Here is an 11,574-nt window from a genome sequence, read left to right on the forward strand (position 1 = left end):
AATGGTCAGGGGATGATACCATTGCCACAGCTCCCAGAACCAGTGGGGAGAGAACATCATAACAAGCCTGTTTTCCTGGGATCAAAGCCAGGCCGCTGGCCAAGGGACAGGAGCAGCTTGAAGGCTCCACATTAACTGTGCACCTCTGGGAACTCTCCACTCACTCACAGGGAAGGGGATGCCTTGGTCTTTGCAGGTCTCACCGCACAAAGCTTAGCACCCTCAGGGACATTATTATATATATGTATTTTCTCCCTTGGAGCCTTGGTAGTGTAGTGCCTAAGGTACTTGACGTCTAACCAGAAGGCTGACAGTTCAAACCCACCAGCCACTAGTTGAAAGGAAGGTTGGGCAATCTACCTCCATATTGACACCGTCTCGGAAACCCAAGGAAGGATCGCTATGAGTGAAGTCTGACTCGATGGCACATAACAACAACAACAACAACAACAACATTTTTCCCCCATGGGATGGTTGTACTTTTATTAAAGATTTTGAGCATGAAAACTCCTCTGTAAAAAACACGCTTGGTCCATCTTCCTTAGAGTCAGGGGAAAGGTAAAAGTCAAGGAATGTCCTGGGATCTGGGGACAGAGTCCAAACATGGGAAGCAGCCCCATAGTGAGTGACATCCACTCAGGGATGGCTGCCCATGCTCCCCCAAGCGGCCTGGCCCAGGAGTCACACTGTGCAGAGGGAGGGGGAGAGGGAAGATGCCATGAAGATGCTGGGATGTGTATTACACCAGTTAGTCACTTCTGCATGCTCGAAAAGAGGGATAGAAGTTCCCATCATCCAAAGCAGATGCCACTGAAGGCCCAGTCTTCCTCTCTTGAGAAATTAAAGTTCAACAAGCTCCTTCCTGTGTTCCGGGGATGAGGACATAAAACTTTCCCGACAAAACTAGAAAGTAGCTCAGGGTGGTAGGTGCAGAAGTGACCAGGCAGAGGGGGAAGAGAAAGAGTAGGAATCTGGTAAACAAAACGTAATTGGCCCCTTGAGATTTTACCCTTGAAGTTGGAGGAAGTTACCTGATCCAAGTGCACTTGCTTCAAACTCCACAGCTCTCCCAGTCCTGCCATCCTTCCAGGCACTCCACCCCACACAGGTGAGTCACTCTTTTCCAGTGGCTCACCTCTCAGGTGTAACCAGCCGTTGGTATTGGTTACTTTAGGCTTGCTGTGGTGTCTCTGGTGGGGTCTTTTTCCTAAGAAGATGGGTCTTGTATTCAAGTAGGAAGCCAGCCCTTTCCAAGTGACTGCAGGGATCCCTACCTCTGGTGGGAGTCCCTGGCGGTGGTGCTGGTGCACGGTGGGTGCAGAGGGGAGTGCAAAGAGTGAACACTCTCAGATGCTCCCCATAATGCTGGGGGTTTGAGTCTACTCATAGATGCCTTGGAAGAAAGGCCTGATGACATCCTTCTGAGAAACCAGCCAATGAGAACTCTATGGAGTTGTTCTGGTTTATCACACGTGAGGGGACCAGGAGTCAGAGTCCACTTGACAACAACTGGTTGGGGCAGCTGTGGTGGGTCGGGGCTTCCTTCAGGTCAGAGTGAAGGACTGGTCCCTGCTCCTCACTGACCGCTAGAGAGGGACTAGCTCAGTGTGATGGGGCTTTCTCCTTGATAGTAGCCAAGGGGATGTACCCTGAGACCAACTCCTTTATCCCAGGTGCCATTGCTGTTTGTGGACAAGCCTTGGGAACCTGCATTCCCATCCAATCTGTTTCCACAGCTGCCCACCAGGACTGGTCAGAAACATGGTGTAGCCTGCCAGGTCAGTGCCTGCTCTTAGCTCGTGTATGTTTCTACAGCAGTGTTGAATCCCCAAGTTCTCTTCTATCTGCATATTAATTTAATAAATCACCTTTGTTATTTTCATGACTGCTGGATAATGAGGTGCTCACATCTCTGAAAGGGAGACTTTATGTCACTTCCTTTATTTCACAGGTATGAAAACTGATGCTGTGGGCTTTGGGGCAATATTTTATAAAAAGCTGTCAACTTAAAGGACTGGAGATTTCAGAATAAAAATGAAAAGTTTGAGCTGCATGAAGATGACCCAAAGACACAGATCTGGTCTTGGGAAAGTTCAATGCAAGGATGTTTACTTGGGAGAAACCTCGGGCTGGGCTTCTCATCCTGGCTCTGTCTATCTGGTGCTCGTGCTCTGAGTGGTCCAAAGGAGGGAAGAAGAGGTGATGATCTGGCTGTGGCCAGAAGTGGTCAGGAGCTGAGCAGATGGGAGAGGTGGCTGCCTACAGACCACCTGGATCCCAGTTTATTCTCTGATACACATGGTTCATGCCAGAGTCCTCTCTACTGCCTTCCTGTCCTCTCTGTGGTTGCCTTAGTCTTCCCTTCACTCTTCCAGTCTAGCTCCACTCCACCCCTTGCAAGGGGCTCTGTGTAGAGGGCCTTGGGCTTCTGATCATCTTCTCTCAGCTGTGGTGACACGGGCAGGATGCTGGGCTGGTTCCTGTGCCCTTTACCTGTAGATTATGAAACAGTAGCTGTAGCCAGAAATGATGCTGCAGCAGAAACAATTCAATAATGCCAAGGGTATGTACCTGAGTCAAGTGCATTTGAATCTTGAAGGAGTTTTAAATTGTTGATTAGCCCTGGAGGCTTAGTTTTGTTTTGGTGGCAATGGACTCAAAGGTCTCACTTGTTCATCATTTTTGAGAATCTATCAGTCTACCTGATAGTACTATGTTGAGCAGCGTTTCCAACATGATAGACCCAAATTCTAGAGAACATTCCCTGGGTGTGGTTGTTGTTAGGTACTGTTGAGTCGGCTCAGACTCACGGAGACCCCATGTACAGCAGAATGAAGCACTGCCCAGCCCTGCCCCATCCTCATAATCCTGGTTATGCCTGAGCGCGTTGTTGCAGCCACTGCGCCAATCCATCTTGTTGAGGGCCTCTGCCTTTCTCGTTGACCTTCTACTTTACCAAGCATGACATCCTTCTCCAGAGAATGGTCCCTTATGAGAACATGCCAAAGTAGGTGAGACAAAGTCTGGCCATTCTCGCATCTCAGGAGCGTTCCAGCTGCACTACTTCCAGGACAAATGTGTTCGTTCTTCTGGGGGTCCACAGTATATTCAGTATTCTTTGCCAACACCACAACTCAAATAGAAGCATTATGTATAACACTGCTTTATTTCCTTGAATTCTTCATTTTGCTATTATTTTGTCTTCCTTTCTGGTTTCCTTTTTCCTCACAGATCATCAAATTGTGTTTCACTTTGTATTCTCTCATGGCTGTCAGTCCATTTCTTCATGTATTTTTTGTTTTACTTCTACTCCCACACACTCTTTCTTTCCTTCATTTATTCGTTTCCTGTAACTCTTTCTCTCCCAGGTATCTCTCTTTCTCTCTCCTCATATCTGCTTATATTTGGGCTACTTCTGATTCTTTACTTTTTAAAGAAGAATATTTACTGAATACACCTACATCTCACAACTGTGAAGACTGGAGTGTTTTTGAGGTTTCGTGTTTGTGTGTATATAGGTATGAAAAGAAGTTTTAGAACAGCTCGTGCATGCTGTGAGTGTGTTTGTGTGTCTAGTCCAAAGGGAGTGCTGTGCAAGGAACACCAGTTCTCTTCTCAACTTGTGTAAGGACTTTGGCTTAACCACAAGCCAGTCAACAGTTTGCTTCAGCCTTTGGTGTGCTTACCAAGGATCTTGGCAACACAGCTTACTTTTTGTTTCCAGCACCTCTTGTTGTTGTTGTGTTGTTGTTAAGTGCCGTCGAGTCGTTTCCAACTCATAGCGACCCCATGCACAGCAGAATGAAACACTGCCCGATCCCATGCCAGCCCCACAATCCCTGCTATACTTGAGCCCATCATCGCAGCCACCGTATCAATCCATCTCTTTGAAGGCCTCCCCCTCTTTCGTCGACCCTCCACCCTACCAAGCATGACGTCCTTCTCCAGGGAATGGTCCCTTCTGACAACATGACCAAAATAGGTGAGATGAAGTCTGGCCATTCTCGCTTCCAAGGAGCATTCTGGCTGCACTTCCTCCAGGACAGATTTGTTAGTTCTTTTAGCAGTCCATGGTACTTTCAGCATTCTTCGCCAGCACCACAACTCAAAAGAATCAACTCTTCTTCGGTCTTCCTTATTCATTGTCCAGCTTTCACATGCATACCAGGTGATTGGAAATATCATGGCTTGTGTCAGGCGCACCTTAGTCCTCAATGAGATATCCTTGCTCCTCAGCACTTGAAACAGTTCCTTCGCAGTTGACTTTCCCAATGCTACACGTCGCCTAATGTCCTGACTGCTGCTTCCGTTGGCATCGATTGTAGAACCAAGCAACGTGAATTCTTTGACAACCTCAATCTTCTCTCCATTTATTGTGATGCTGCTCATTGGTCCAGTTGTGAGGATTTTTGTTTTCTTTATGTTGAGATGTAATCCATACTGCAGACTGTATTCTTCAACCTTCATCAGTAGGTGCCTTAAGTCATCCTCACTTTCAGCAAGCAAAGTTGTATCGTCTGCATATCTCAGGTTGTTAATGATTCTTCCTCCAATCCTGATACCACGTTTTTCTTCATATAGTCCAGCTTCTCGGATTATTTGCTCAGCATATAGATTGAATAAGTATGGAGACAGAATACAACCCTGACAGACTCCCTTCTTGATTTTAAACCATGTAGTGTTCCCTTGTTCTGTTCGAACGACAGCCTCCTGGTCAAGGTACAGATTCCTCATGAGTACAATCAAGTGCTCGGGGATTCCCATTCTTCTCAATGTTATCCATAATTTGTCATGATCCACACAATCAAATGCTTTTGCGTAGTCAATAAAACACAAGTAATCATCTTTCTGGTATTCCCTGCCTTGAGCCAAAATCCATCTTCTTCTTGTAGGATGTCTTTATCTATTCCGTCTTTTTCAGTGTGACAGTGACTATTTACACAAACAATGCGGTCACTTTGGCGTAAGCCCTCAACACAAAAGACAATAGAGTCCAAGTTCATTGCAGTAGACAGCTAGAAAGGAGCAAACCTCAGTCAGACGAGACCTTCCCCTCAGTCCGGAATCCTTGTCATCCTCATCTGTTCCTTGCTGGGAATATTCTTTGGTAGACCATCCATGCTCCAGTTCAAATCTTCTTTTGGAAGCTGTTTTACACAAATATGAACTTTGAGTCTTCCATTGCTGATATTGCATCCTCTTCGTTCCCATGACTGCCCATCATCACAGCCCTTCCCTTGCTCTTGGAGGAAATGGAGGTCTGCCTGCCATGGGTCTGTGATGAGATGCTACAGTTGGTCCTGTGCTGAGCACAGTGGGTAATGCTAGTGCCTTCGAATGGATGTGAGAGGCTTGTTACCTGCAGGCTGCAGAAGAACAGCCCCTGAATGGGGACTGTGCTGGTGTGTTGCGTCCACCTCTGCCTGCTGCCGTTGAGCTTGAAGACCAGACTTCAGCTGCACAGATAAACAGAAAGAACCTACTCCAGGCCAGCCAGCTCTGGGGATTCTCAGTGTGCCCAGTGAATGGGAGCAAAAGTAGGAAATGTGGTAGTTCTGTCCATGTCTCCTGGTGTTTCTGTTGGATAGATCCTTGGCCTTTTGAACTGTGGCTATTGCTGTGCTGTGCACGGGTCCTGGTATTGTTGGGGGCTGTTGGTGGTGGTTGTTGGTAGTTGCTGTGGGGTAGCCTCCAACTCTTGGTGACCTGATGTGTAACAGAATAAAATGTTGTCTGGTCCTGTGCCGTCCCCATGGTCACCGCTGTGTTTGAATCTACTGTTGTGGCTGTTGTGTCATTCCATCTCATGGAGGGTCTCTCTCATTTTTGCGGACCCTCCACTTTACCAAGCATGATGTTCTTCCCTTCTACTTGGTCTTTCCTGATGACGTGTCCAAAGTGACGTGTCCAAATTAAAGTGTCCAAATCTTGCCATCTTTGCTTCTAAGGCAGTATTTCTTCTAAGACTGATTTGTTCATTCTTCTGGCAGTCCACGGAACAGTCAGTTTTCTTCACTGACACCCCTGTTCAGATGTACTAATCCTTCTGTCTTCCTGTGTACTGTCGGTTGCTTTTGGTCACAGTTGAGTTGATTCTGACTTGTGGCAACTCTATGTCTTTCAGTGCAGCAGTGTACTCCAAAGAGTTTTACTTCTGCACCAACCAAACTTTATTTTATGTTGAAACATGCCAGCTGCCCAGTGATCAGCTGAAACGAAAAGAATAAGAAATGTTTTTGCATCCATTGTAATCAGAGTCCACAGGAGTAGAGCTAAAAGAGACCTTCATGATATGAGATGTTGAGTGGTGTGTCTGAGCACACACAGAGCATGAGGTCTAAATACCTGACAATCTGCCAGTGCTCTTCTTCTGTTGCCCAGAGTGTTATGGGATGAGGGACTGCATCTTTGGACTTTCAGCATCCAGAGTATCATCAATGCAAAGTCCCATGAAAGGAGAGAAGGTAACACACCTGACTGTAGGAGGCTAGATGAGTGATAATGCTAGTGAAAGTTCAACGTCTAGAAAGCAATGTGTAATCTGGGATGTATTAGGACACCTTCAGGTGGAAGTAACAGAAATACCTGTGGTCTGAAATAATTGTTGTTGGGTGTCATGGAGTCAATCCCAATCCCCCGTAGCACAGCGTAGAACTGCTCCCTAGGGTTGTCAAGGCTGCGTCATTCAGAAACAGATGGCCAGGCCTGCCTTCCAAGCACAGCATTTTCTTGGCTGTCATCTTAATGGAAGCAGACCTTCTCGTCTTTTCTTCTGTGATACTGCTGTGTGGGTTTGAACCGCCAACCTCTAGGTTAGCAGTCAAGCACACACCCTTTGCACCATTTAGGGACCTTATGCTGTGTGCTGGGGTGGTGTGATGGATGTGCCCACAATATCAGATAGGCTTTGTTTGCCTATTGACTCCTCCCCTTTCTGGCCACCTCATCTCTTTCTTCCTTCTTAAGAATAGAGATAATAAGCCCAAGCTCAGTGCCTATGGCACTTGACTGCTAACCAGGAGGCTGGCGGTTCCAACCCACCAGCCACTCCTCAGAAAGAAGGTTGGGCAATCCTATCTCCGTAGTGATAACTGCCTCGGAAACCCAAGGAGGGGTTGCTAGGAGTCGGGACCGACTTGATGGCAAATAACAACAACAACAACAGAGTGTTGCTGTAAATATATTGTATTGTATTGTATTAATTATTAGATATGTAAAGTAGTTAGCATAATGCCTGGCACAGAGGAAGTACTCAGTAACTAGAAGGTGTTTATTGTTATCAACTTGGTAGATTAGTAGGTGCAGTTACAGTTTTTCATCCATCTCTTAACTTTCTTCCACTTGGTGAATTCGTGAACCTTGGTGAGCCAGCTGGGCTTCTGGGGCTTCCTGGTTTCCTGGCCTCCATCTGTCACCGCAACGATGGATAAGGTTGGGAGGGTTTTCTGAACCGGACCTGACCATTCAGTTACTAACTGGCCGATTGACTTAAGTAAGTTATTCAAAAACAATTTTACTAAATGCTACATTTTGTTTTGACTTTAAAACTGGTCACTTTTAAAAAAATAGATGCATTATATTTTATGTGAATAATAACAAAAATAAAAAAGCCACCAAAATTCTTATACAAGTGAAGTACCACTTGGAAATCCACATGGTTGACAACATTTCTGAGCTAAACTAACACAGCTTTAAGCCAAAATACCCTTGTTTAGGATGTGCATCTGGAGATAAGCAAGAAAACATCTGTCTTCCTGTTGTGGCTGGTTTGATATTTTAAACTGATTTCCTTTAGAGCTGGGTATAGCTGTTGTGTACGTGAGTCTACCATTAACAGCCACCTCCAGACTGATGCCCCTGGGTGCACGTGCCTACCTGCCAGTGCACCTGGGTGCCCAGACCCATCTGCTGAGGCACCTGACAGCACTGCTGTTGCATAATCCCATTTCAGCTCTTGATAGGCACGACTGAAGACCGGCTGTTAGGAGTAACTCTTACAAACAATGGAGGACCAATGACAAGAATTCCTTTGAAGAAGGGTCACATGGAATCTCTTGCTGAAATTTATTCATATCACTTTGGCATATTTTTAGGTTTTATCTGCGATTTACAGTTGTCCAATTCGTTTGCTCAAGTCTTGTCACACAGGATTAAACACAGAATAACTATTAGTTATGTCAACATCTGTGTTATCTCACACACACATCCACACACATCCACACACATGTGCACATGTCCTCTCTCATACATCTATTGTATTGTCAGAGCTGTACTGTCGGAGTTTTCTCTCCAAGACCTCAGATCCTCATCCACATCCTGTCATTATGGGTTACATCCTTCCTTCTCCAAGTAAGCAAATATAAAAGAAATTATATTTCATGAGCCCCAGAATCCATGGCTATTGATGTAATCATGTTCTGTAATTGAGGTCCTTCCATCCTCACTGGCAGGGGCTGGTTCATTTTATACTGGAAAATGCATGAGCTGCTGTTCCCTGAGAAAACTGTCATTATTAAGTAATAAGCAGACATCACCCAACACTTCCTGAAATTCTCCTGAGGGCAGACATAAGGGCTGAATTGTAACAGGTATGTCTGTCTTCTCTCAGTTTACCTGATCCTTGCAGTTGACCATCTGGAGCTGATCGCACACGGCTGTTTAAATTGGTGAGTCCACCATTAACTGTCACCTCCACATTGATGCCTCCTGGGTACACGTGCCTACTTGCCAGTCCACACACAGTTGGGCCACTGGTAGGGAGGAAGCTTCCTACTTGATGGTCTCAAAGGAAAAGGGCAAGCTAGGACAAAGAAACTAAAGATCACTTGGTAACATAAAGTATGAGAAGAGGATCAGAAGGAAGGTCGGGCAATCTCCTTCTGTAGAGATACTGCCTCGGAAACCCAAAGAGGGCTTGTTGTGAGTCGGATCCAACGGCAGTGAGTTTGGTTCGGTTTTGGTTGTCACTGGATACGTCCCACTGTGGTGGGGTGGTAGGGCAGTGTCTGAGATGTCCAGAGGGAAGCCCTAGTAAGCAAAAACGATTGGTAGGAATATCATTCAGATTTCAGGAAAATATCTTCCCGCTCTTTTTTATTTTATTGAATTCAGAAAAGACCAGAAACTTTCTCACCAAAAAGTCCTCCCATAATAACTACTAATTCAAGTCCGATTTTAACCTTCTACAGTTCATTGGAACTCATTCCCCCATTTACGAGCGATGTTTAGGAGAAGATACTATGTTCTACTGAATTGGATCCCAAGACTATACTTCTTTTCTTTTTGATTTCTAGCTGCTGTGCTTGGTGCCATGGTGTTGCTCATCCATGGTCATGTTCTACCAGAATTTGGGTGCTGATCTGGCTGAGCCGTTCTAGCAGAACTTTAAGTATCTAATGGGTAGTTACACTATGTGGTCTAAAAGCTACCCTTCTAATCCTAGATTCCCATGATTTGTTATTTCTGTGTCTTTAGTTTGCTCCTCAGAAGCTCATGGACCAAAATCAAATAAACTCTTGCCACTGAGTTGATTCCAATTCATAGTGCCCTTATAGGACAGAGTAGAACTACCTCATAGGGCGTCCAAGGCCATCTGTCTTTTCGGAAGCAGACTGCATCATCTTTCTCCCACACAGCAACTGCTGGGTTCAAACTGCTGACCTTTTGGTTAGCTGCCTAGTTCTTAACGGCAAAGCCACCTGAGATCCTTAAGTCATGGACAAGGGAAATAAGAGCAAGACATGGATGAGTGAATTCTTCTTGCTGGGGCTCTCCAGTGACTGGGGGACTCAGATCTCCCTCTTTGTCCTGTTCTTGGCCATGTACTTTGTGACTCTTGTGGGAAATACCGTCATTGTCCTCCTCATCAGACTGGACAGCAGGCTGCATACCCCCATGTACTTCTTCCTCAGTGTCCTGTCCTTTGTGGATCTTTGTTATGCAAACAGCATTGCCCCTCAGATGCTGGTCCACTTGCTCTCAGTCCACAAATCCATTCCAATGCACCGCTGTGTGCTCCAGCTATACATGTCCCTGGCACTGGGTGGGTCCGAGTTCTTCTTGCTGGGGGCCATGGCCTATGACCGGTACGTGGCCGTGTGCCACCCCCTGCACTACATGGTCATCATGCATGGAGGGTTGTGTCTCAGGCTGGCCACCGGCTGCCTGGCAGCTGGCTTCATGAACTCACTGGTGGAAACCATCATTACCTTCCGACTTCCTCTGTGTCACAATGTCATCAATCACTTTGCCTGTGAGACCCTGGCCGTGCTTCGGCTATCCTGCGTAGACATCTCCTTCAACAAGGTCATGGTGGCCATCTCTGGCTTTCTGGTAATCATGCTCCCCTGCTTCCTGGTCCTGTTCTCCTATGCTCACATAGTGGCTGCCATCCTGCACATTTGCTCAACGCAAGGACGCCACAAAGCCTTCGGAACCTGCGCCTCCCACCTCACTGTGGTCTCCATGTGCTTTGGGGCTACCATCTTCACTTACCTGGGGCCACGGTCTAGCTCCTCAGTAGAGGGGGAAAAGATGGTGGCCCTGTTCTATGCTGTGGTGGCCCCTATGTTGAACCCCTTGATCTACACTTTGAGGAATAAGGAAGTTATGGCTGCACTCAGGAAAGTGGTAGAGAAATTGAGAGATGAAGGGTAAGGACTGTAGAAACTTCTTGTGCTCTATGCTCAGCACCATAAAGGAGAGCAGGTAAGTGGAGACAGGACTCCCACATTTACACTAAGCAAGACAATGATGGCCTAGGGACCATGTGTGAACAAAATACCCTCCCTCCTCTACATGATTAATAGGCCTCCGCACGTAGGTCAAAGCCTAACAACTTACACATCAGTAACTTACATGTCCCTGAGAGGGACCCCTCTTAGACCTTTGTTTCTCAGGTACCGAGGGGTCTTTGGACTTCATCTGCCCGCTTTTGATTTTGTCTGTGTACTGCACATGAAGGAAGATCCCTGGGTTTCCAATTCTTGCTCTGCCTCTCATTAGTTGTGCTTTTAAGCACGTTATCTAACCTTTCTATGGGTCAGATTTTGGTTCTGATGAAACAAGGAAATAATACCAATTTTGCCAAGTGGTGTATATTTTCAGGTAATTTGTGTACAATGCCTGGCATGTAGTGGACAAAGCACTGTTTTAGCCCTTGATCCTCTGTTATGAATAGAAATATATGAATAGAATATGTTTACTTCTTTAGTGCTTCTCTGTATGGTTAGCCAAGTGGTACGTGTGCTTCATGAAACATGTAGCAAGTAAGTTTGCTCATCCTTGGCAATGACTTACACACAATGCCAGAAATTCAAGACAGAATCACTTCAGACAGGCTGGGCTAGCTGCCTTAAAGAGTTCTGGTCCTTCCTGATAAAGAGGAAGTTTTTACAATAATTATGAATAAACTTATAAAATAAGTGACATGTTTGTTCCTTTTTCCTGATTATAATCCTAAATTTATTTTTAAAATTGACCTGAACTCTCCTAATTTTGCAATTAAGACCTCTTTTTGCAAACTGTGATGTAGTTAGGCAAATTTCTTGTAAAATCACCTTTTCCAAAGAATTT

The 11,574-nt window shown here is 45.7% G+C and overlaps 1 protein-coding gene across 1 annotated transcript; it reads left to right on the top strand.

The window, feature by feature from the left end:
- The first annotated feature begins 9,714 nt into the window (after nucleotides 1-9,714).
- On the top strand, nucleotides 9,715-10,656 carry LOC103209828 (olfactory receptor-like protein OLF3). The gene has a single exon (XM_007955722.1). It carries the CDS (start codon nucleotides 9,715-9,717, stop codon nucleotides 10,654-10,656), a length of 942 nt encoding a protein of 313 aa, XP_007953913.1.
- Nucleotides 10,657-11,574: the final 918 nt, after the last annotated feature.

Source organism: Orycteropus afer, unplaced genomic scaffold (assembly GCF_000298275.1).
Source record: "Orycteropus afer afer isolate SDZICR_OR568_19922 unplaced genomic scaffold, OryAfe1.0 scaffold00536, whole genome shotgun sequence".
NCBI classification, from domain to species: Eukaryota; Metazoa; Chordata; class Mammalia; order Tubulidentata; family Orycteropodidae; genus Orycteropus; species Orycteropus afer.